The 26,332-nt window shown below is 35.0% G+C and overlaps 1 protein-coding gene across 11 annotated transcripts; it reads left to right on the forward strand.

Moving 5' to 3' along the window:
• The first annotated feature begins 999 nt into the window (after positions 1–999).
• Positions 1,000–25,021, forward strand: LOC129808250 (protein PALS2). 11 transcript variants are annotated; one of them, XM_055858075.1, is made up of 9 exons: positions 1,000–1,081; positions 1,312–1,417; positions 1,578–1,684; positions 14,555–15,172; positions 18,470–18,938; positions 19,002–19,172; positions 24,083–24,246; positions 24,366–24,440; positions 24,573–25,021. In XM_055858075.1, the coding sequence occupies exons 2-9, from the start codon at positions 1,324–1,326 to the stop codon at positions 24,747–24,749; spliced, it is 1,875 nt and encodes a 624-aa protein (XP_055714050.1). In that variant the 5' UTR covers positions 1,000–1,081; positions 1,312–1,323; the 3' UTR covers positions 24,750–25,021. The 11 variants fall into 11 exon arrangements, with proteins under 11 accessions (XP_055714050.1, XP_055714052.1, XP_055714054.1 ...); XM_055858077.1 differs by having other exon boundaries at positions 14,555–15,130; XM_055858076.1 differs by having other exon boundaries at positions 1,041–1,217.
• The last annotated feature ends 1,311 nt before the right edge of the window (positions 25,022–26,332 follow it).

A 26,332-nucleotide genomic window follows, 5' to 3' on the forward strand; every position in this document is an offset into this window, starting at 1 on the left:
CATTTTCTTTATATAAAATTACTTTCCCACGGATATGGAAGGTCAAGTAAGATTTTTCTCACTTACCTAGGGCCTGGTTGATCACCTGCCACTGCCACCAGGAGTCTAAAAGAAAGAAAAAGAGCATTAAGTTTCCGAAAAATCGATCTAAAATTATCAATGGAATTGTCCAAGAGAACACAATAATTTTTCAGGGATAAGTACAATATCTTTGGACTAACCAGGCCTTCTGGAAATCCTCGCTGGATATGCTGAAAACTTCCCACCCATCCCACCAACAGCTCTCGGTGTAATACACTTTTATACACTTTATACAACTATTTAATGAGCCCCCTCTCGCCTTTAAGACACTTGGCTTCCGGAGACCACAGAATACTGATCCGGAAGCCTATAATTGGCCTAACTGGGAAAGGGAGGTGTGGAGGATCTCTTGTAATTTCCTTCGCGCCAAGTTTCGCTAACCTTACTTTCACTCTTCATTCCCGGGAAAGCCGCCGCAAAGCGCAAAGGCGCTTGCTTTTTTTATTCGGAAACAAATAGCGGCACTCGCGATTGCTTTTTTTAATCACAGATTTACTAGGCTTTTCCTTGAGCTCCCCACAAACCTATTAACTGCAGAATTTCCCGGGAAAATTTGCAATTTTTGCACAGAAACACTTCACTCTTTTCTAGTGAAACACTTTGTTTCTTTCACAGCACCACTTCTTCCGTGGAAAACACTAAACCCCTACATCACTGAGATGCCCAAGAATCCCCACTCACGAATTTCACTGAAAAAAGTTAGAAAATTTCGCGGGAAAACACGAGAAAATGAGAAAACGCGGCGGTATCGAAAAAGCTTCCGAGCTTCCCAGCGAAACTGCAGTGAAAAAAATGAAGATGGCGCATCGGAAGGGGAAGAGCACCTTTGGAAGGGGAAGAAAATCGAAGAAAACCATGCCTTTCAGTCCGTTAAATATGAATTCACAGCATTTTTGAATAATGCAACAATAGCGCCTCTAGTGGATAAATCCTGAATCAATGCTGTCAGTTTTTGTGTGTGTGTGAGTGCGTGAGGAAGACTCGCGAGGGTGGATCGCAGGTAAATAAGAGAAAATCACCCCATTTTCCTCAATTTTCCACCCAGTTTTTCAGTCTCATTTGTTCTCTAACACCCAACGTACTTGTTTAACTCATCTCTTAGTAATTTCCCGCCGAAATTCACCATCAAACTGGAGGTAAAACTTCAGTCAAAAAAAAACCGAACTTTCCCTTTTCTCTGCTTGCACTTTCCCGGAAAATTAACCCAAATTCCCACAATTCCTCTTTCAGAAACACCACAAAATGGTTCGACTGAGCAAGGGGGAGCGCCAGGACAAGAGAGAACTCCTGGCGAGTCTCAATCAAGTTGACAATCTTGGAAGACCAATGGACAATGGTGAGTGGTTAAAAATAGTTTTTCCCCCAAATCCGGAAGATAATTTTCCGGCGTCCCGTTTAAGATTTATTTTTGTTGACACCCCGCCAACTAAAATAAACTTCTAAGAAAGCATCGTAGCTAATCCTATTAATTTTGCTCGTTCTCGACGTCAATGCAGAGGCCTTCGAGAACTGCCATGAACATCTCGAGGGTGCTTCCAATGATACGGATCTCCTCTTCCTCACCGGGCTCCTCAATTCAACCGCTGTGACCCAACTCATTAAAGTGAGTACCCAAGAAAAGCCCAAAGAAAGCCCATTTTGAGAGTGCGATGCTCCAAAAGTCGCTCAAGCGATCTGTTTGTTGACACAGAGTTTAACGCCTTTTTGGGGCCAGAAACATGTACAGAATCTCTAATTGGGCTCCCTAACTTCCAAACGGGTCTGCTTATTGCATTCGTTTCACCTCTTGGAATTTTTATTTAGATAATTCAATTGATAATGTCAGTTTAGATTTAGATAATACTTCAATAGCATCCGCCCCTAAATTTATTTAGGCTCCGCCCATTGTAATATAAAATTATAAAATTATACAGTGCTGTCTCGCTATATGCACAGTTTGGGTACTTTTTTTGACAGTTCTCTCTCCGAATATGCACAACTTTTTTTGAAATTCCCAACGGTTTTTTTCTTTCTTTTAAAACATTATTATTTTTTTATTGTTCTAGAATTCCCCGTGTTATTTTAACTATAATATGAGACATAAAAAATAAAATTAAGATAATTAAAAACGAGAAAAATTAGTTACCAAGAAAATAATATTCTTTACTACTTTGTCAAAATGTAAACAAATTGATTTTGAACGCAACCGACACAAAAGCTGTGCATATAGAGAGTGTGCATATAAAGAGACAGAACTGTAATACTGCTTTTAGCACAAAAATGTGATTGATAAACTAACTAATACATTAATTCTTTGATATATTCGGGAGCAGGACAACATTAAAGCCCAATGAGCATCGAATGCCCATTGCAGTTGGCTCTGTGAAGCTCTTAACCCTTTAAGGACGATTGGGACACCGGTGTCCCATTAAGAAAATAATTTTTCCTGACTACCTAAAGTTATTTTCTCCTTATGTCTGTACATAATTGCAAAATAAAAGGTTGAAGGAATCTAGGATATTTTTTTGAAGTCTCCAGCTATTTCCTGTATAGTAAATTCTTGAGCTAAAAATGACGAATTTTTAAATTCTCATAATGAAAATTAGATTTTTTTTTAGATTAGATTTCAGTTTATTTCCTACCTTTTGGATCCAACGAACCTTTCTTAAGACTATATGTACGATTTTTACATTGAGTTGCGACCGCCCATAATAAAAAATTAATTTTAAATATTTTTAATACTTCCGTTTTTTTAAAGCAAAACCGTTTTGGGAAAAGAAACTACAATACTCAAACATAATATTTTTCATTAGATTGAAAATTATCACTCATTGGTATCGTGAGAAAAATTACTTAATTTTTGGGCTATCTTTGTCCCTATCGTTCATAGAGACAAAAAACACACCAAATCAGACTCTGTTGGCTTTTCGAAGGCTAGATATAAGAACTTTTACTGATTTTGTTCATTGGTTTAATTTTTATTGCTGATTTTCGGTCCGCGAAAACTGTCTCGTCGTTAAAGGGTTAATAGGGGAAGGTGGGGCTACTTTGTTATACGATTTTTTGCATATTTCTAAAGGAAACTGTGTTTTAAGACGATGATGAAATTTAGAAAGAACCCTATAACCGATCGGCCGCAAAGTTTCACTTAAAAAAATCCGTGGAATTTTTCCACGTGAACCTGCATGAAGAAACCCTCTAATATCAATATGATACGTAGGAAACAAAATTTCCATTGAATAAGTATATTTTTCAAATATCTTTCTGACCAAGGCTGCATGGAAGTAAATGCTAAAATTCCGCATTTGTTTTTCTCCCTAACGCTATAATTCTTGCGAGCTAGACATACGCAAATGTACGATATGGTAGCAATATTTTCAACCCAAAAGAAGAACAACCCCATAGCAAAAGAAAGCGGAATAGGAATAACAAGCGAAAAATTCCTCGGAATTTTCCAGTATTTTTCCTTGAAAAAATCCATGAAAATTTTTCATAATAGGTTCCAAGGAAAATTTGATGGATTTATGCTGGATTTTTTCTGTGGAAGATATCCATGGAATGTTCGTGGAATTTATGTGGATTTTTCCACCTAAATAAATTGGAGAAAAAATGAAGCTGTCACATGCACCTCGTGATTTTACTTCCGAATCTTAAAAAAAAGCAAAGATCACGGGGATTTTAATAAGTTTTACTGAACCAGCGATAACGAATTACCACTTCAGATAATAAAAAACTATTTTATAAAAAAAAATATTTTTTCATTAAATAGATATTATATATGATATAAAAACAGTTTTATTTTAGATTGGCGACTTATTTAATGTAATCACTTTACTATTATGTACACGAAACGCAGTGTCGCATAATTAATTATATTATAATTGCCACATGAATCATCACTAAAAATGTTTGCGGAAGGTTTGGAAATAAATTATTCACGTTGTCACAACACTATTTTATTTGTTTGACATTCGAGAAGAAAAGTGGAAAAAACCATATAAAACCCTATGGAAAGATAGTGGAAATTTCCATATGATTTTTCCAGCTTATCCCGCGGACGTTTCACGTGTGAGTTTCCATATAAATCTTCCGCGGAACACCGCGGAATTCAATGCTGGAATTCCAGTGGATCGTATTTGAAATTCCCAGGAAAAGCTATGATTCCAATGGAATTTCCGACTCCATGGAAAACTTAGTGGAATTTTTGCGTCAAATTCCGCGGATTTTTGCAATTTGGACGTTAGTTTTCCACTGGAATTTCCGCAGAATTTTGCTATGGGGAACTGAGTGTCTGATAGATCACCATAGCAACCCCATAGCAAAAGAAAGCGGAATAAGGAATCACAAGAGAAAAATTCCACGGAATTTTTCAGTATTTTTCCTTGGTAAATTCCACAGAAATTCTCCATAGTATATTTCCAAGGAAATTCCCATGGGTTTATAGTGGATTTTTTGTGTGGAATATTTCCCAGGAAATTTACGTGGATTGAATATGGATGTTTCCACTAAAGAAAATGGAGAATAAATCGCTCCTTGGAAATTACAAGGGGCAAACTAATTTTCGGCCATTTTTCAGGAGACTGCATGAGAGATTCAACTTTGTGTAAATAAGTATCTCAATTTAATGACTGAACAAAAACAATTTAATTTCGTTTCTATTTGTATGAGCACTAATATAAACATCGAAACTTTCATATTGTTACCTTTCAAATTATTTTTTTTTTAATGAGTTATTTCCTTGTCGTTCTAAATGATGAGCAAATGTTGCTGAAATTAGAATCACAAGGGATCAACTTGCTTGAGTTAGTCCCCTGTTTCACAAAAATTTGAACGATGAATATATTTTGTGCCCCTTTACTTCAAACAAAATTATGCAAGTAATCAAAAAGAATAAAATTTTGAAAAACTTTTCTAATAACGAAATTTAATGACATATCATCTGAAAATTTATTAAATTGTCTTTCTAAGTGCATTAGAATCTCAAAATCGCAAAAAAGTAAGTTGATTCCTTGTAATTTCCAAGGAGCGAAATGAAGCTATCACCTCCATCTCATAATTTCATTTCTCTATTTAAAACAAAATAGTAAATTTCACGAGGATTTTAATATGTTTTATTGAATCAGCGATAACGAATTTACACTTTAGACACAACTATTCAATAAAGTTTGCCAAAAATATTAAAATAATTATGACAACATTGCATGTCGCGTACTAAGAAACATAACCTAACTTAAAATCAGTGTTTTGAAATCAACGGTCGATGAATTATGGACTATAGAGCGATGGCCTATAGCGGGGCTCTACTGTATTTATGGAACTTATTGTCTTAGCTAAAACCAAAATTTCAAGATTTTTTACACTTAACGAAACGTCACTTCTGCCAAATATCTTCATTTCTGTGCTGAATTTGTTAAAATTTCATCACATAAATTAGGAAAATTAATTATATAAGTGGTATTGAATAATTATGAGAGGCCATAATCGAGAGTAAATTAAGTGCAAACAAGACTTGTGACGTATGATAAACTCTGAATTGCTTATGGAAGATGTGATACTTTTGCAGGTATTCTAAGGGTGTTTTACTTCGATGCGAACATCTAGAAATAATGTACCATTTCGATTAAATTACAAGACTAAACACAGTATTTTTCTGAGTAATTCTGTTTTTGTCGGTTTTGTACCATCTCTTATAGAAATATTCATAATCAAGAGTAACTTCCATATGAAACTCTTCCAATTGTTAGTAACTTGAAAATTCCAAGCACCTCCGAGAGGTTCTTAGAATTTTTCAAGAAAACAAGAAATTTTACGTCTTGAAATTTTGGAAATATTGGTTTCAGAATTGCAAAACTTGATATCCACACGGTTTGTGTCTTGGATTTCAAGATTCCAAGACATTTGACAAATTTGACATCTTGATCTTGATTTAAGAATTCCAAAATCTTGAAATTTTCTTGATCTCGATCTTACTAAAAGTCGTTGACAATTTTAAAAAATAACATGGAGCATGGACTATAGTGCGACCCATGTGTCAAATCTGGAACCAAATATGGACTATAGCGAGGCTCTACTGTATTACTAGTATATTCAGCAATTTTCTGATTATATTTATCTGTTGATATTTAAATCATGCTCGAAATTTTCATATAACAAATATATCCCAATAAGTTTCCAGTATGATCATACAGGAAGCTCTTTCATCCTTTTGCAAAAAAGAAATAAAAACAAATCGAACAAGAATCTTCCTTGCCCAAAGAGTCTCATAAGGTTTTGCCTCAGGTCACAATATGGCACTCTTGAGGTGCTTTAAAAACTGTTGTCTGTTTTGTAAGACACTCACATCAAGAAGTATACGATATGGAAGAAAAATATTAGCTTCAGCATTTAACTTGGCTATAATGAGAGTAAATGGGGGGAAAATTGAATGAATACACATTCAAAATTAGTCACTGTATGTGTTTATATTCGAATAAACTTTTTGCTGGAGAAGAAAAGAGAAAAATATTCAGTATTGTTGTGAGCATCGGCAAGTGCGAACACACCTTGGCTACACCTTTTTCCACCTCTCTCAACAGAAAATCCGTGTAATTTTCCCACAATTGTTAAACCATTTTCCAAGGTTTTGTACATCCTTTCAGTGATTTTTGGAGTGATCTTGTGGATATTTGTCAAGGAAATGATCATCTTTTGACGACGATCACTTAGGTGGGTTTGATTCTTGAGGATTTGTATGGCTGTGATGGCCAGGTAGAATGAAAAAGAATCACGTAACACGTCACAGTTTCTCCCAATAAAACGGTGTTTGTGAGAAGTGAAGGAGAAACCGTGAGAGTGGTTGTGTTGGAGATTTGATGATCGTGAGGCACGATCACCTGCCCAAAAAGTCGTTCGCGATCTTCGGGTGGGAATTTTGTGTGATCTCATACGACAATTCCAGAGACAATCTCACTCCCGTGGAATAAATGGCAACGCCCAAATATTGCTTTTACTGAAATTACCATGAAAGTGATCCTCTGAGTGATCGTGAGGTTTGCGAATTTGCAAAATAAATTAAATATTTAGAAATTCCTAGAGGTGATTAGTGTGAAAATGCCTAACAAGTGCGCGTTTCTCTGAATCAAAATAAAGGCACAGTCCTTTGTTTAGTCACTATTTCCACGACAACGCCAGGTCGGTGCGAAGAATTGTTTATAGTTGGGAGGGTGTAAATATCGATTAAATGCCACAACATACAATTCTCTGGGTCAATGGAATTAAGAGCCATCCAATATGCATTTAAACTGGACATAAAAAAAAACACACGAAAGAAAGTGCCAGAGACAATAATTCACATACACAATGCTGTATACAGTAGCCGCAAGAATTATAGGTCACCTTGAGCGTTTTTTTTTTTTAGGGATTTCTTATACTGAAGAGAGTGCTTTTATATCATTGTGCCTTTTATAAAATGATACTAAAGACAATGAGACAGTTGTATTAAGTGAAAAAATATAATTTTTTTTAGTAAAACAGAATATTATAGGCCTTTACGTAGTTTAGATTCATGTAAATGAGTTCTAAAAGTAAAAAAAATCCTTTTTTAAAGATATTTAGTTTAGGTTAGTGGTAATTTGTTGATAACTGACGTATTATTTCCAGCGCGCAATAACTTTAGTTTGTAAACATGTTTTCAGAATTTTCCATAAGTGTGAGCGAGATAGCTAGATCTAGATCTTACTCACTCTTACTGAAATGCCAAAAACATGTTTTAAAAACAAAAGTTATTGTGCACTGGGCATCATTTTGGCCTCACACATTGCAAAAATGTTCATCAACATTAAGTAGTTTGATGTAATATATGACCTCTGTATGCAGAATGCAAAATTTATGACATTATTGATTGAATTTTGACAGTTTTTATTAAGGTAAATTATTTGCTTCAAAACACTAAATATTGATAAAAACTTTTTGTAATGCAAAACAACTTCCTTTAAATCCAATTGTTCCATTTTGCTTGAAAAGTTGTCAGAATATGTTAGAGACTCCTAAATTTCGATTTAATTTTATCGAATCGATAAAATCTCGATCTAATTATATTTTTATAGGTTAGGAAAGTTAGGAATTTTGTTTAAACTTTTTAATCAACACAATGAACAACTTATCTATCAAACGTTTCGCTAAACATTAATAAAATTAGATAAAGGTACCAAAAGCGTTGACATACATTTGAGTAGATTTTATTTTTTTTTATGCATTTTTACTTAAGAATAATAATCTGATAAGAAATGTTCTTAGATTAAAAAGACTTAAGACTTTACTTTCAAAAATCGACTGCCTAAATTCTATTTTAATCCGATTTTGATTACACTGTGCAACGATGATTTTGTCCCTGGGTTCTCATGGTATTTTTTCTATTGCTAGGGTCAAATGATTTACGAAAATACTTATCATTTTGATTTCATTTGGATTTTGCGCCTGGAATCTAGGCAAAACCGTTTTTTCCGTTTTTTGATACTTGGGTGCCTATATCTCCGATTCTGCTGAACCGATTTATTTCTCACTATGGAATAATTTGGTCTCCTTTACATGCCCGATAAATCCTCTGAACAGATGAAGTTCGTACAACTGACACCAGGGGCGCTGTAGTCTCATAAATGTCAGAAAACATGGAAAAATCGAACTTTTTAGCAACTTTGATCAAAAATATCTCGAAAACTAGGACTGTCCCTAACAATCTGTTTTGTGGGTTTGATAGAGAATTTAATCAGCTACATTTTCGTCCATGTACAACTTGTCTCTCAGATTATTTTTTAACCTCGATATTGAGGTTCAAACGAAAAACGAGCACTCTATTTGCCTCTCAAATGACATAAATTCAAAATATAGCAGGTTAATTTTCAGTTAGTTGCATGTTTTTGACCATTTTGAGTAACTTTTCAAATGAGGCAACAAACTTTTGGCGCATGAAAAATGAAAAACTTTTGGAAAACAATTATTTTTTATATGAAATAAAATTAAATACTTTTCCAAAATACATAAATACGATTTCTTTCTTTTTTTCTATTTTTTTCTTCTTTTCACAGTTTCTTGTCATTTTTTTGTAATTTCTTTTTAATTTCTTTCTTTTTGAAATCGTTTCTACTTTTTCTTTTTCTCACAACTGTAAGAGGGATGACCTTATTGTTGTGATGCAATAAATATTGTTGTATTGTTGTTATAAGATCCACGGATTACAGGCAACTAATTTGCGAAAAGAAAAAAATTAAAGTTATTTTTTCTATCGTTTTTTGCACCGGTTTCCCGAACATACGTGAGGCAAAAAACTTTTGACACCTACTGTAATTTTTCGTCGTTCCAATGCTCACCTCTAGGAGCGCAAAACAGTGTCCTTCACGTATATTTTCTAAGGGGTAATTTTGTATGGGAGCTTCTTAAAAGTAAGGTATGAAAGATAGGGGTTAATTCAGGGTATAATCCACGCTTAACTGGTTAGACGGGTACCTATTATTACAAATTCAAGTTATTTGTAAAGAGGATTTACACCAAAGACTCTACATTTCTACACTGAGAGAAATCCGAAAAAGTTAAAATAACATTCCGGAAATGTTAATTTTACCTTGCAGTATTGATCCGAAATCGATGTAAATATTACCCTTTTTAGGTGTATTAGGGGTAAAAGGTACCCTTTTTTATGTTAATTTCACCCTTAATAAGGTGTAAAATTAACATTTAAAAATGTTGATATATTTTTACACCCAAAAAGTGTTAAATTTATGAGGAAAAAATGTTAATCGCACCCTCTTTTTGCTCAGTGTAAATAATGAGCTTTTCTTGGTGAAAATTCCCATTAAGAAAAAAATTTTTTTTTTCAAGTTTAAAGTCTAATTAAAACCTAATCTTGTTGAACCTTGCAGATTTCGTAAGCTCAAAACATGTTAAAGAGATCAAGAAGACTTTTGGAGAAAATGCCGGGAAATTGTTAAAAAATTTAAATGGAAAATGTTTTTAGGATCTTAATAGTTTATCTATAAAGTTTTTTTTTCAAAATTTTCAACAAATAAAATAATACTAAATGGGTCGTGGTGTTGATGAGAAGTCCCAAAAGATAAAAAATTCAAATAATTTCTATTTTTTTTTAAACCATTTGTAAATCACAACTTCTTAGTTCTTGCTTGGTTTGTAGAAATTTATTATTTGTCAATAGTGATACTATAATTTTTGCGGCAACTGTTGCTGTGGGCCGGGACGGAAAAAAATAGGCGAAGAAGCTTCAATTGACGGTGGAATTAAATCCAGAGTTGTGTGATGTTGCAATAAAAGAGAGCAAATTGAGTGAATCACTAATTAAAGGCAAACACAAAGTGTTGGGGGTCAGAGGCAAAAATTGAATCATTGTCCGAAATCGTTCATTGACAATTGAATTGCTCTTTCTCTCTCTGGGCGAAAGTTTATTTGGGAAATAACCACAGAATGGAAGAATGTGAAAAACATTAAAAACAGACGAATTTATGGGTTTCCGAAATTGTTTGTGTGACTTTCGAGAGTGGATTTTGAATCTGAGGAAAAATTCTATTGAAAATATTTGTTGAACACCACTTTTATTACTTTTCTTTTAAGGGAAATATCAATTGCATTTCTTTTAATATTTACATGTGGTGCGCAAGATCATTTTCAGAATGAGATCACAGAGATCGCATCAGAGTTTACAAAGAGGCGTCTGTGAAGATCGTAGACAGATCCTCTGCAAAAATAAATATCTCAAGATCATCATTGACACATTTTCAATTTATCGTTCTTTATTTAAAGATTTTTTTTGAATGTGTTTAATGATGTTAATTGTTTTTCAAACATTTTGATGGACAAGGAAATTCTTTATCCAAAATATTCTACTGGAACTCTCAGATATATTGGCGTATTTGCTGCCAAAGCTTGTTTTTGAGCATTATTTCTAGAAGATTTAAGAAATCATAAAAATTTTGAATGATCTTTTAGACTGGTAAATTCATTTCAACGTTAGAGTTTTCTGAAATTCATTTTTTTCTGTAATTTTAATGGCTCCAGTACACCTTTTGAATCAGGAAAATTCCATGAAATCAAAATTCTTTAGCACAACCTACCAAGATCGGTCAAATTGACCGGTTTATAAACTTTTTAAAATTAGAACATATCGACAGTTCAGAATATAAAACGAATAACTCGCAAATGGCCAACTTAACAGGAGAGCATTGTCTTTGGAACTAAATAGTCCCGTAAAGACTCAGTTTTCTTTATTGTATCCTTTATGGCGCTGCGATCGCTTTGACAATGCAGACAATGCAGGAGAGCGATTTTAAGCCGAAGTTTTACATTTTTTTTTAAAGTTTTTCAAGATTTGAAACCCCTATAACTTAGAGAATAATTAACTTTTCCGTGTAATATTCACAGGGAAGGTAGAGAGTGTCAAGGAGTAGGGGAGACCGGGAAGGTTTGGGACAGGGGTAGTGTGGGACAAGGCGATTTTTTCATCAATTTTTGAAATAAATGGGATTTAACCACTACGCAAACGTAGGGAATATTAAGATGTATCTTGACTAAAAGAATGGATATCCTCAGTTTTATTGTTTTAATTCTATGAACACTTTCTTAAAAATTGATAAAAATTGTATATTTTGACGTCTCAGTTTTCCTCTTTGTATTTTATATCAGCGATAATCAAAACTTTTTTATCTCATTAGCTAGCAGTATAATCTGGGAACATATTCTTATAAAAGTTTCAGAGATTATACACTTTTAATTTTTACTTAAAGGTTTTAAATATCAAAACTACCCGCGGGGATGTTTGGGACACCTGAAAGGGGAAGAATAGGACGTTGATTTTCGACAAGATTGTAGGTGGCATGCAATTGTTTATTGTCAAAATGGAGAGTAATTCCCAATTTCCACTGGAAATCTTTATCTTGTGAAAACTTTAGCAGTTGAGCAGTTGAGCAGTTGTTTACAGGGACAATTAAATCATCAATGTCTTGGGAATCAATAATTTATTCTCCAAAGGATATTCGACTTTTGCTCAATCCCGTTAAAAGCTATTTTCTCAAAAATTTCTCGAGCAATATCCTCTAAAATTCTCACAAGTTCTCCAGAAAAGACAAGGTGAGAGCTTATTCAGAGAAATAAGGAAAAACTGTGTACTATACAGTTGTCATAAAATCAAACAGGAATCCGTCAGTGAGTTCAAAACTTACTGTTGCAAGAAAATCTACTCGTGTGAAGAATTTGATGATCATAATTGCAATACTTAGAATAAGAAAACAAAGAAAGGTAGATGTAAAATAATATGAAAATACTTTAAATAACTGATCGACAATAAATGACTCTAGGGGAAAGTGCCCATGCTTGATACTGTAAAATGATGTCCAAGGTTTATGATTTTTTTCTGATTAACACACAAACCGAAGCGATTCTTCCACTATGACAAAAAATGTCTCACTTATTAGGTTCATAATCCAACCTCAAATAGTTCCTGGAAATCCTTAAGTTTTCCTCAAGAAGAAAATAGAAATTCAGTGGCGATTTTTATACAAGTTGGGTCCGGGGCCTTCCTGTATAATATAATTGATTCGACAATTCGGAGGCCCATTTCACTGCAAAAATTTCACCGGATGCAAAAAATTGCACATCAATATTTAGACGGAACTCTAATCCATCTGCTTAAATCGTTTGTACGACTGGTTATTAGTTTGAAAATCACTTTTATGTAATTTTTTCTAAGCCATGTTTTTATGACATTAGGGCACTAGCGAAAACCCTTTTTTTTACTTTGAGTTCATGAAAATGTCATTCTGCAACCTTAAAATTCAGGCAACAGGGTTGAAGGTTATGTCAATTATCGATAAAATTGAAGGATTTCAATAGGTGTAATTATGAAAGAATCACATCTAATGATAGAGTTGCCACAATCAAATTATCATTCATGGACCCTTCTTAAAATATAGGATGGACACAGGTAGAATTTATGAATTTGTCACCAACCACAAAAACAGTGTCCACCAAGAAAAAATATTTTAACATAAATATTAATACTGATGAACCCTCTATGTGCTTATGATAGCAGTTTTCCTGAACACCGACATCAGTTAAGAAAAAACTTATGAAATATCATGTATCGAAATTACAGTTTTGGACCTATTTTTGATTTTTGCTTCCTGAAACTAGGAAAAAAGAGCTAGGATCCTAATTTTTTTAAGAAATGTGAGGCTTAAGATCAGCTATTAAAATATATTGCTATGAGTCATAACTATTGATTAACATAGACAATAAATAGTTTTTATTAAGCTTGGATCGTATCAAGCATGGGCACTTTCCCCTACTGTACAAATTAAATTGATATTTTCTAAGTATGAAAAAAAAATATTTAACATTTTTATTTTGATTAGAAATGTTTTTAATATAGTACTTAAAATTAATTAACGCGCTCCAATAATGCAAATTATGCGAGAAAAAACGCGTCCCAACCATCCTCTTTTGCGTCCCATACTGCCCCATATCGGGGAAGTTTGGGACAAAGCGTCAAGTTAATTGTTTTATCTTCTCCCTAAAAACTCAGTTGTTTTCCAAGTTCTATCGAGTACTTTTTATAAAGTCAATACCCATAGGTATCCTATAGACCGCATAAAATTGTAATACACTATCGTGATTTTTTGGAATAGTGTCTCAAAGTCAAAACATGAAAAAGTGTCCCAAACTCCCCGGTCTCCCCTATATTCAATTTCGATTTGATAGAAAGACTTGGTAACAGAGCAAGAGGAACACTTTTAACCAGGGGCCCATTAAGCCTAATAAAAAGTGAAGCTGTTTTTCACTTTTCCTTGTAAAAATTTTGCAGACATTGCACCGCGACTTAAACAAATTTGCTCGTAGTTCTTGTATTATTTCGGCGAACATTATGAAATATGTATTTTTAGATAGCTTTTAATGCACGATTTCGAAATATATCAGTGTGATAAGTCAATTCTCTTTAGGAAAAAACTTGCCAATAGGCTTCAGTGCCTCTATGCAAAAACGTATGGAAAAATGAAATGTCGAGAGGCCCCTGCTTTTAACCTTACTGAATTTTGCCAACGCACAATAATTTTTGTTTGTAAACATGTTTTCAAAATATATTTTTGAAATTTCAATGAGAGTGAATGAAATGTAGATCTAATCATCTCGCTCTTTCTCATAGGAAGTCTTGAAAACATGTTTACAAATAAAAGTTATTGAGCCTTGATCATTATGCTCAGCGCACAATAGCTTATGTTTTGTAATCAATTTTTTGACATTTCAATGAGAGTGAGTGAGATCTAGATCTAGTTATCTCTCTCTCTCTCTCTCATAGAAAATTTCGAAAACATATTACAAACAAAAGTTATTGTGCGTTGGGCATTTTACTTAATTTTTCCATCACAAGAAAACACTCCAGAAAGATCTCAAGTCGCTTACATTTAAAGCTTTAATCGATCGTGTGATCATTAAGTTGAAAATAAACTTTCCTTAATAGATCCAGAAGAACTTCGACGAGGAGCCCGTTGAAGTGATTGAGCCTGAATTGCTGGGTGTGAGTGATATCCTAGCGGAAGTTGGTCAGCTCTGTGCTAGATCGTGGAAGCCTGAGGCGCGTGAGTTGCTAAAGATCATTCGAAATCCTCACGTAAAGGCCGTGTGTGATACGCACGATCGTGTTGGGCGAAATCTCGAGGAGTACAGGGAGAGGCAGGAAGTGCAGCCGGTGAGGGAAAAAGTGCCAGAAGTTGATCTGCTAAACAACGATATGCCAGTGGAGACGATAAAGATGGTGTGTCTCCGGAGGAATCCCAGTGAACCGCTGGGATTGACGGTGGAACTCGATGAGCACAAACAATTGATGGTGGCCAGAATTATTGCTGGAGGCATGATTGATCGCCAGGGACTGCTGAATCCGGGCGATGTGATCCTGGAGGTGAATGGGGTGCCAGTGAGCACGCCGGAGGAACTCCAGGCACAGATATCCGTGGCCAAAGAATCAGTGACACTGAAGATTGGGCCGAATCTCGAAGAGGAGATGAAATCTGCCAGACTGACCATGTCTGGTGGCCAGGTAAAGAGTGGGAGGAATTTAGAGCCCGGGAAAAAGATGACGGTAAGTTGTGTTTCTTTTTTTCTCGTTTTGTTTTTTTTTCCTTTTATTGTGCTTTCTAACAATGTGTTTGATTTTGTGATTTTCTGGCGTGTGAGTGGTATTTTTTTAATTAAAAATTTCATCTGGGATTCTCCTTCATGTCTGCAAGAACACTTTTTTTAGCGAATAATTAGCTAAGATTCATTTTTAACAGCTAGAAAATTTCTTCACTGAGAAAAAAAAGAGGGTGCGACAAACTTTTTTTCCTCGTAACTTTAACACTTTTTAGGTGTAAAAATATATCAACATTTTTTAATGTTAATTTTACACCTTTTTAAGGGTGAAATTAACATGAAAAGGGGTAACTTTAACCCCCAATACACCTAAAAAGGGTAATATGTACACCGATTTAGGATCAATAATGCAGGGTAAAATTAACATTTCCGTAATGTTATTTTAACTTTCGGATTTCTCTCTCAGTGTTTTTTTTTCCTACTGAGTGAGAGAAATCCGAAAAAGTTAAAATAATATTCCGGAAATGTTAATTTTACCCTGCATTATTGATCCAAAATCGGTGTAAATATTACCCTTTTAGGTGTATTATGTGTTAAAATTATCCTTTTTTCATTTTGATTTTACCCTCAAAAGGTGTAAAATTAACATTAAAAAATGTTGATATATTTTTACACATAAAAAGTGTTAAAGTTACAAGGAAAAAATGTTAATCGCACCCTCTTTTTTCTCAATGTAATGGATTTTTATAATTTCGATGAGAATCCCAGTTTCACTGGCTTATATAAATATCACTGAATTAGGTGTGATTCCTTCTAATCACACTTATTGTAATCCTCGGATTTTCTCAAAGTGCTCAGATCGAGCTGAAATTCACAGGGTATATGTTTTGAACATCCCTGATGCCGAAAATCATAAGCCGGCGATTTCGGGTCCGGCTGCCGTCCGGCTGTCCGTAGTGCGCAATATCTCTGGTTTGGAAAGAGATATCTTCATAATTTTTTTTAATATATCTACTCGCGCGTACGACGATTTCTGTGATATTAGTTTTTTGAAAAACCGGTTCTAAATCGGTTAAAAATCACGTTTTGTAGTTTATCTCGAAATCTAGCTAAGCGATCTTGACAATTTTATGTTTATGTTGTAACCCAGAAAATTCAGACTAATTAAAAAAAAATGAGCGACATTGGTCGACTAGTTCTCGAGATATTGCATTTAAAATATTTCAATTTTAAGAAAATTTGCTAATAGCGTCAGGCGGGAAAAGAGCTGGAGAAGCGGCGTCGAACAGGCCTTTCCTATATAAATATTGCTCTCTCTGTATATTCGAAGATTTGTAAAGTGACATACACAATTCCCGAATTTTTCCGTGGATCTTCGTGAGACGAGACGCGAAGTTTTTCGCGGATTTTCGTGGCACGCGATTTTTTTCGCGGATTTTCGCGGAGCGTGAATATTTCGCGGATTTTCACAGGGCTCGATTTTCTGCGTGGATTTTCGCAAGTCGCGAATTTTTTTACGGATTTTCGCAAGTCGCGAATTTTTTCATAGATTTTCGCGGGGCGCGTATTTTTTCACGGATTTTCGCGGGGCGCGTATTTTTTTACGGATTTTCGCAGGTCGTGAATTTTTTTCATAGATTTTCGTGGGGCGCGTATTTTTTTACGAATTTTCGCAAGTCGCGAATTTTTTCACGGATTTTTGCAGGTCGCGAATATTTTCGAGGATTTTCGCAGATCGCGAATTTTTTCACATATTTTCGCGGGGCGCTTATTTTTTCGCGGATTTTCGCAGGTCGTGAATTTTTTCGAGGATTTTCGCAGGTCGCGAATTTTTTCGTGGATTTTCGCGGGGCGCGTATTTTTTTCACGGATTTTCGCAGGGCGCATATTTTTTCCACGGATTCTCGCGGGGCGGGTATTTTGCGGATTTTCGCGGGTCACAAATTTTTCCATGCATTTTCGCAAGTCGTGATTTTTTTCATGGATTTCCGCAGGGCGCGTATTTTTTCGCGGATTTTCGCGGGTCGTGAATTTTTTCAGGGATTTTCGAGGGACGCATATTTTTTCGCGGATTTTCGCAGGTCGTGGATTTTTTCACGGATTTTCACGGGGTGCATATTTTTTCCACAGATTTTCGCAGGTCGTGAATATTTTTTTGGATTTCCGCAGGGCGCGTATTTTTTCGCGGATTTTCGGGGGTTGCGATTTTTTCACGGATTTTCGCGGGTCACGAATTTTTTCGAAGATTTTCGCAGGTTGTGATTTTTTTCACTGATTTTCGAGGAGTGCATATTTTTTCGAGGATTTTCTTGCTGCGCATATTTTTTGCGGATTTTCGCGGGTCGTGATTTTTTTCACGGATTTTCGCGAGTCGCAATTTTTTCGCGTGTGCAATTTTTTTCGCGGATTTTCGCGGGTCATGAATTTTTTCATGGATTTTCGCGGAGCGCATACTTTTTCGCAGGTCACGATTTTTTTCGAGGATTTTCTCAAGTCGTGATTTTTTTCACGGATTTCCGCGGGGCGCGTATTTTTTCGCGGATTTTTGCAGGGAGCGAATTATTTCGCAGGTTTTCGCGTGGCGCGTTTTTCGCGGACCGTGAATTTTTCCGCGGATATTCGTGGACAATGAATATTTTCGCGGATTCGCGCGCGTCGCTGACAGAGGCTCTAAACGGACGTAAAGTTTGAGGCCTGTATCTCTTATAGTTTCCGAGAAAATCGACTTAGAGGTTTTCATGCATTTCTTTTCAACACTTTCATGGATTTCTCATCTAATTTTCCTCATTAATAACGATAATAAGTTACATACAGTTTAAGAATTATTGAACGAAATTTACATTATTTATGTATAAATATCGTTCGAGTTTGCCACAATCCAAATTTGCAACGAAGGAATCGCACCTCTGTAAGCTGATCTAGGCTTATCACTGGCTTATGTTTTTTTTGGTTTCGGTCGAGCTTTAAGTTGCCTCTAAGCCCTATCACAGTCTTTTTTTTATATTTTTGGTAATTGTTTTGTGCTTTTCTCTTTTATTTTTTTTTGTTAATCACTAATTTTCACCTCACAATCACACAGTGGAAGTGGACTTGTCGGTATGGTATTCCTATTCCAAGAAAAAAAAAATGCAATTTCTCTATCTCTTCGCACAAAATCACGCGCTTTCAGGGCGTCAATGTTGGTCAAAGAAAGCAAAAAAAAATTGATGTAGTGTCTAATTGAGATTTTGCCCAAATGAATTTTAAACAGGGACGATTTAATCTGAGAAATGTCCCTTTTTCTTGCAATTTGTGTACTTTGCAGTGCTACATGAGGGCACTCTTTGACTACGATCCTACGCAGGATACTCTGCTGCCGTGCCAGGACATTGGTTTGCAATTCCATCATGGCGATGTCCTGCAGATTATCAATGTGAAAGATCCCAATTGGTGGCAGGCTAAACATGTAGGAACAGATGGTCCAATTGGCCTGGTGCCGTCGCAGGAACTCGAAGAGAGACGCAAGGCCTATGTTCATCCAGAAGCTGATTATGTGCATAAGATCAGCATTTGTGGCACGAGAATCTCCAAGAAGAAGCGCAAAACAATGTACAAGAGCAAATCCAATACGGATTTTGACAAGGCCGATCTCATTTTCTACGAGGAAGTCACCAAAATGCCACCATTCCAACGAAGGACTCTGGTTTTGGTTGGTGTTCAGGGAGTCGGCAGGAGAACTCTCAAAAATCGCCTCATCAACAGCGATCCCACAAAATTTGGCACAATTACGCCACGTAAGTTTTTCTTTTGGAAGTTGGTCAGGAGATTCTGAAATTTTACTTTTCGGACATTTTCAGATACAACTCGGCCTCCTCGTGTCCTGGAGGAAAATGGCAAGGGATACTGGTTCATCGATAGGGAGGCTTTTGAGGAAGAAGTGCGCAATAATAACTTCCTGGAGCATGGAGAGCACAATGGAAACCTCTATGGAACACATTTGGACTCCATTAGGGATGTCATCAAGCAAAGTGAGTAGTTTTTTTCTTCAAATGCAGAAATATTCTTTTTCGATCCATTTCTACACTGAGAAAAAAGGGGGTGCGATTAACTTTTTCTCCTCATAACTTTAACACTTTTTAGGTGTAAAAATATATCAACATTTTTTAATGTTAATTTTACACCTTTTTAGTTTAAATATATCAACATTTTTTAATGTTAATTTTACACCTTTTTAATTTTACACCACTATAAGGATGTCCAAATCTAGGATATTTTTTGCAGGATCACAATTAACTCCTGAGTTAAGATTTTCTGCTTCCTTGCACATATTGTGACTTTTTTCATATTTCTAGACCCGAATAAGGAAAAACCTCTCGGAGCCAATAAGTATGATAACTAACAATTACAGATTACATAAATTCGAAAAACAATTCTTTCTTAAATTTTCAAAAAAAAATTGTTCAAACTTTATGGGTACTCTCGTCCCCAAAAATCTAGAGGTCAAATGTGAGGTTATCGCGCCGATGCCTGCCATTTGCTTTTTGACACCAATAACCTTCCCCATAGCAAAAGAAAGCGGAATAAGAAAAACAAGCGAAAAATTCCTCGGAATTTTCCACTATTTTTCCTTAAAAAATTCCATAGGAATTTTCCATAATACGTTCCAAGGAAAATTTAATGGATTTATGCTGGATTTTTTATATAGAATACATCCATGGAAATGCTTGTGGAATTTATGTGGATTTTTCCACCAAAATAAAATAGAGAAAAAATGAAGCTGTCAAATGCACCTCGTGATTTTACTTCCGAATATTAAAGAAATAGCAAAGATTGCGAGGATTATAATATGTTTTACTAAACCAGCAATAACGAATTAACACTTTGAGCAATAAAAAAAATGTATAAAGAAAATAATTTTTCCTAAAATATATATTAAATGACATAAAAACAGTATTATTTTAGGCTGGCGGCCTATAATGTAATCACTTCACTATATTTATAATTGCTGCATGAATCACTAAAAATGTTTGCGGAAGGTTTGGAAACAAATTATCCACGTTGTCACAACACCATTTTATTTGTTTGACATTCGAGAAGAAAAGTGGACAAAAACCATATAAAACCCAATGGAAAGATAGTGGAAATTTCCATATGATTTTTCCAGCTTATCACGCGGACGTTTCAAGCGTGAGTTTCCATCTAAATCTTCCGCGGAACACCGCGGAATTCAACGCTGGAATTCCAGTGGTTCATATTTGAAATTCCATGGAGAGTTAGATTCCAATGGAATTTCCGGCTCCAAATTCCATGGAAAACTCAGTGGAATTTTAGCGTCATATTCCGGCGAATTTTGCAATTTGAACGCAAGTTTTCCACTGGAATTTCCACGGAATTTTGCTTGGAATTTTGCCTCTCGAGGAGCGCCCCATGGGCAAGTAAATCAAGAAATATCATCATGAGAATTGAATACACGCGAGTGAGCAGACTGACTTTTCAAACAGTTTTTTTTTACAAAATTATTCGGAGATCTTACAAAATCTTATAGAGGAGGACTACAGGGATTGGTATAGAGGCCTTCAAAGTACAGGAAATGCCCTAAAGACAAAGAAACTGAAGAGAATTGCCAAAAGAAACTTGAAGCAAAATTAGGTTATGTCAATTATCATTTTTGATCTTTATCGGTTTTCCACATCATATATTTCTTGAAATTCAGTATTACTTGAAGACATATTAATAGTATCTCGAGATATTTGCCAAATATTTATAACTTTAACTCCGAAAAAGAGAAAAAAAATCAAAAATTGTACTCACCTATTTCTAACATGCTCCCTGTAGGGGAATTCTGTAACATTCTGGCAATGCCATATGACAAATTGGGTTCGAATCTTAGGAGAGCCTTTTCGAATATGCGATTCTGTAGCCGTAACATTGCCATTTCAGCTCACGTGGCATTTTCAGAAGTCACATATTTGAGATTTCTAGCAATTCAAATGACAATGAATTTAGTTAAACAAATCAACTAAGACGTACTGTATTTTCATAAATTCATCGACTAAAGCGATTTCATTAAAAATTCAATGAATTGCATTTTCGAACTCATATGATATGACAAAAAAAGCTGGAATGGCATTGTCAGGTTTCGAACTTACGCGTGAGAATGCCACGAAAATTACAGAATTCCCCTACTGCTCTCTGCTTCCAAAAAAGAAAATGGCGGATGTTTTTACACATTATCATTCGGTGGCAGCCAAAATCCCGAAAGCCAAAATCCCGAAAGCCAAAATCCCGAAAAGGCCAAAATACCGAAAGCCAAAATCCCGAAAGCCAAAATCCCGAATTTTTAAAATCCTGAAAGGGATGAAATTATATGGAGGAAAATGTTTAGAATAATTTCCCAAGGCACAGAAGATTTCCCTTTGCCTCCTTCAAGCGCGAGTGCAATCGTGGGAGTAGCTATGATACTTTTAAGAATTCGGGATTTTGGCTTTCGGGATTTTGGCGTTCGGGATTTTGGCTTTCGGGATTTTGGCTTTCGGGATTTTGACCGGGACCCTTATCATTCAATGTTTGAAATTATTACACGCTGTGTAATATTTTCCACTTTTTTAGTGACACTGTTACACTTAAATAATGGTAAAAATTGCATTTTTAAATTACACACGGAAAATTTTTACACGAATTTTTTTTTACACAAAATTTACCATTTTAATATTGGTAAAAATCAAAATTTCCATTTTTTTAGTGGAAATTTGGAAATTACACTTTTTTTACACGATTTTTTATTGTGTACACAGTAAAAAAATATTACAACTAAAATTGTGGGTAATTTTTTGCATCACTATTTTAATGGTAATTTTGACAAACGTGTAATTTTTGAAACGTGTAATTTCCCGCGTGTAATCTCTTGCGTGTATTTTTTTGTGTGTAATATGCAGAATGTAATCTGGAATTCTGTGTAAAGTGGTGCGTGTAAAATACAAAAACTTGTAATTTCAAACGTGTAATTTTATTTCCTTGTAATTTTTTACAAAATAATTCCTTTTAAAATATTTTATTCCCTCTCATGCTCACGCTTCTCCGTTTTTCCATTCCCTTCAGCTTCATTAATTTTCAACTGATGATATCTCGAGTACTTGGGATGCTTTTCTCTGATGAAGATGTGACTTTGGGGACAACTCTGTAAATAAAAAATAGACATTTTCAAATATGAGAGATTGAAATGGAAATTTTTAATTCCGGGAACAATATTTACGCGATCATGAAGAGATGGAGACAAAAATTTAAAAAAAAAAAAGAAACTAAACTAACCTTATGGAGCTGCTGGCTTCCTTCACTGCTCCACCAGTTATTCCTCCTCCATCTCCATTATTGTTTGCTGCATTCTATCTTCCTGCTGTTTCGTCAGTCTCCAGACCTTTGTCTTGTCTTGTTGTACATCCCTGTGATCCATCTTTCTCTGTAATTATAAAACAAACTAAATTGTATAAACAGGGATTGACGTGGAAGCCGCGGAAGTCACTGAGAAATTGTCTGTTTCCGGAACAACATAACCTCAATTACATAGGAACCTCAATAAACCTCAAAAATAGGCAAATAGTGCGCTTTGAGATTCCATTGGCACTTCTTGGGATCACTCAGGGAATCTAATAAAAATACGTATAGGCCCCACGGGGCAAAGCACTGAGATAAATTGGCTGTTCCGGGAAGAACGTAGCAGGATTCAAAGAAGTTTAATTGTGAAAATCTGCAGATTTTGGCAGCACAACACTTCAATATTTCACTGGAACATTTGGGGATGTCTGTAATATGGATCTCAGATGCCCCTAAGAACAACGGAAGACCCCAATTGGGGCAGAACACCAAAGAACTATATCGAGAATGACACTCGGAAAATTTTTTCAGATTCCTCCGAAATAAATGCACAATATTTCATCGTGATTTCCGTGATTTCTCTGAAAGCTTGGTGATTACAAGAGGGATTAATATGGGGATCACTATCGACAGAAAAATGCTTCTTGGGGCAGAAAACTTAGCGAAAATACGAGCAAAAAGAAAAGAATTCAAAGTGCGACACCACTGAATTTTCACCACTGCTTTTTTTACAATTACTCGTATAAAACCTTGAAAATAAACACTTAGTAGGCGTATTTCATTCTTTTCTTTAGGAATTTGGACTTTTCTCTTAAAATTTGGGGCTATAAAACACAAAAACTAAAGAAAATACTCACCGAGGTGGATGCTTCCTGCAGCTGTCAAACTGTAATGGCGAATTTACACGTTTTCGATTACACGCACTAAATTTTACACGCAGTGGAATTTTTACCACTTTTTTAGTGACACAGTTCCACTTGAATAATGGTAAAATTACATTTTTGAATTACACGCTGAAAATTTTTACACAAATTATTTTTTACACAAAATTTACCATTGTAATAGTGGTAAAAATTAAAATTTACAATTTTTTTAGTGGTAATTTGGAAATTACACGTTATTTTTTTTACACGATTTTTTACTGTGTAGTTAAAGTTCACTAAATGAACACTTGGGGCGCTTTGGTCGAAAAAACGAGTTCAGAAACAAACAACGTCGATTATCTCGGCTTCTGATTAATCGATTAGATCATGTTCTACGGCAAAATTATAGAGAACATTCTGGTCTACATTTCACCCATATATCACTTTTCTGTCAGTTCATCCAAATCCTTGATATTTTGGTTTAAATACAAAATTTGTATAATTTCATGAATTTGATTCAAGATAACTGAATGGCGACTCACAATTTCAGCTCTAAATCGAATTTGCATGCATTCCGAGTTAGCTCACATTAAGAATCTCATCTACATAAGCCGGTTAGGATTATCTGTCCTTTTTTTTATCTTCAATTGTCTATTTTTATATTTTAAATATTATCTCCAACTTGCAAATTTTCTTCTTTCCAGATAAAATGTGCGTTCTGGATTGTGCTCCGAGTGCCCTAAAGCTCCTGCACAATAGTCAGGAGTTCATGCCATTTGTTGTGTTCATCGCAGCCCCTGGAATGGAGCAGCTCAAGCAGATTTATGCCGAAAGAAGAGCCACCGGAGGATCCACCAGAAATCTCGCGGTAAGACATTTGTCAGCTTCAACTTCCTGCCTTGTTCCATTTTTTTTGTGTTTTTGATGTTTTATTTCGCATGTTCTGTGCATTTTTTTACTTCCCGTTTCTGCCCAAAAAAAAAATAGTTCGATAGACAGAGCTCCATTCGCTACAGTTCAAGAAGAGCCCGGACTTTGGAATCCTTGGCATCTCTCTACGAGGTGAGATAATTTGCATCCAGTTGTTTGATGTTTATTTAAACTGCTCGCTGGATTTTCTTTTTCCAAAATAATTTTTATGAGATTTTTCTTGGATGAATTTCCATGGTTAATGATTTCTTTGGGGTTTGGCAGGATGATGATCTTATCCAGGCGGTGGAGGAGAGCGCTTTGCTGCAGAGGAAGTATGAGAAATATCTCGATCTCACGATTATCAATGAGGATTTCGATATTACGTTCCGTAAAGTTATTGAGGCACTCGATGAATTGGCTCATTCACATCAATTTGTTCCTGTTAATTGGATCTACTGAGCTTCCGGAGAATTTGGAGGAACAGAGATATTTTCTAGAGATATTGTGCAAAGTGCGGATTCCGCAGAAAAAAAATCGTTTATTTTAAGTGGCAGCTTCAACGGAACGCTATAGTTCAAATTAGTGGCATTTTTCTCATCATTTTATTTCGTCCAGCATTAATCTCTCTTACGAGGCTCTCTCGGAGAGTTTTTTACCGTATTTTTTAAGTATTTTTGTCTCGAATTTGTAGTTTTTTTTCTTTTGAAAATAAAAATTCGCTTTACAAATTATTTGTCTGGGACTTTTTTCTTGTTTTTAAACAAATTTCTAATAAACAGAAATAATATCATGATCTTCATTTCCAGATCATCATCATTTTGAGTGACATTAGAAATAATAATATAGGGTAAGTGTGCCAAATTTCGGCATCTAGTCCCCAACGAGTGGCCTTCAAAGTTGAAGCCAATTTCTTACTTTCACATACAAATGCGTATGGGAATTTTTCTTCACTCGTGATAGTTATGCTAAATATTTAAAAAGTGAGAAGTTTTTCCGTATTATAAGACACCTTTCCGTATGGAGGGATAAATATACTAAATTTTTGTTTAAATAAATTTTTTCCTCGGAGCACTGTGAGCAGAGTCCGAGATCAATTTAGGAATTGGCTTCAAATAGCTCCATATAAAAAGGCCAACTTGCCGGACGCTTGTTCGGCATAGTTGCATGCAAGTGTCAAAGTCTTAAGTTTGAAATGTAATATTTTAAATACAATTTGATTATTTTATTCTTTCTTCTGAAAGAGTATTGCTTGGAACCTTGTAAAGAGTTTACCGTCTTTTTTTTACTCTAAAATCATTCTTAAAACATTTTAAAATGAATAAAAATGTAAACATAGCTTTGGTGCCCTATTTCGGCCACCTTCATTCTCTTCCTTGCCCTTCGGGAATTCTTCAAATGTCTTTTTCACGTCATCTCGTTTGTCGAAGTTACATTTTTTGTTATTCTTTTGCATTGTATAATCTGTAGAGTACGTAAAATCTAAAAGTTCATGGAAATTCGAGGAACAAAAAAGGTGGCCGGAATTTGGCACACTTACCCTAAGTCTTTAAATATCACCTGGATTGCAGAAAATTCACATTTTCATGGAGAAAATGTAACTTTCCTAAAATGAATTTCCCAACCTAGCGTTGAATTTGATTTTTTTTTGTAAAATCGGTGCAGAAAGCGTATGAGTAATTACGACAACTTTCAACAATGTATGGTGCCTCAAATAAGATTTCAAATGACTATTCAAGTTAATTTCTGGTTTTTCGCATGAAAATTCCATTTTCTTTCTAGAGAGCTTTTTATAAAACCGTTAAATTTGAAATTCGACATTTGGAAGGTTTAATTAGCGCTATCTGTGCAATGCTCAATGAACTACAGAACTTTTCGCACTTCTCGAAAATGGTTTTGAATTTGAATGCCTACACAGTAAAAACAAGATGAATTTTTCTAATTGAATTCCCGATATTAAACCAATAATCGTAGTAATATTAGAAGAAAAAGTTGAAATTTCAAACGATTATTGCTGTAAAATTTAACTTACACTTGAAAATTAA

The sequence above is a fragment of the Phlebotomus papatasi genome, chromosome 3, assembly GCF_024763615.1.
Source record: "Phlebotomus papatasi isolate M1 chromosome 3, Ppap_2.1, whole genome shotgun sequence".
Taxonomy (NCBI): Eukaryota; Metazoa; Arthropoda; class Insecta; order Diptera; family Psychodidae; genus Phlebotomus; species Phlebotomus papatasi.

Coding starts and splice junctions, on each gene's coding strand:
- LOC129808250 (XM_055858075.1), top strand. CDS start 1,324: ATGGTTCGACTGAGCAAGGGGGAGCGCCAGGACAAGAGAGAACTCCTG. Junction 19,173..24,082: donor TAGGGATGTCATCAAGCAAA/GTGAGTAGTTTT, acceptor TCTTCTTTCCAG/ATAAAATGTGCGTTCTGGAT. Junction 24,247..24,365: donor GATCCACCAGAAATCTCGCG/GTAAGACATTTG, acceptor AAAAAAAAATAG/TTCGATAGACAGAGCTCCAT.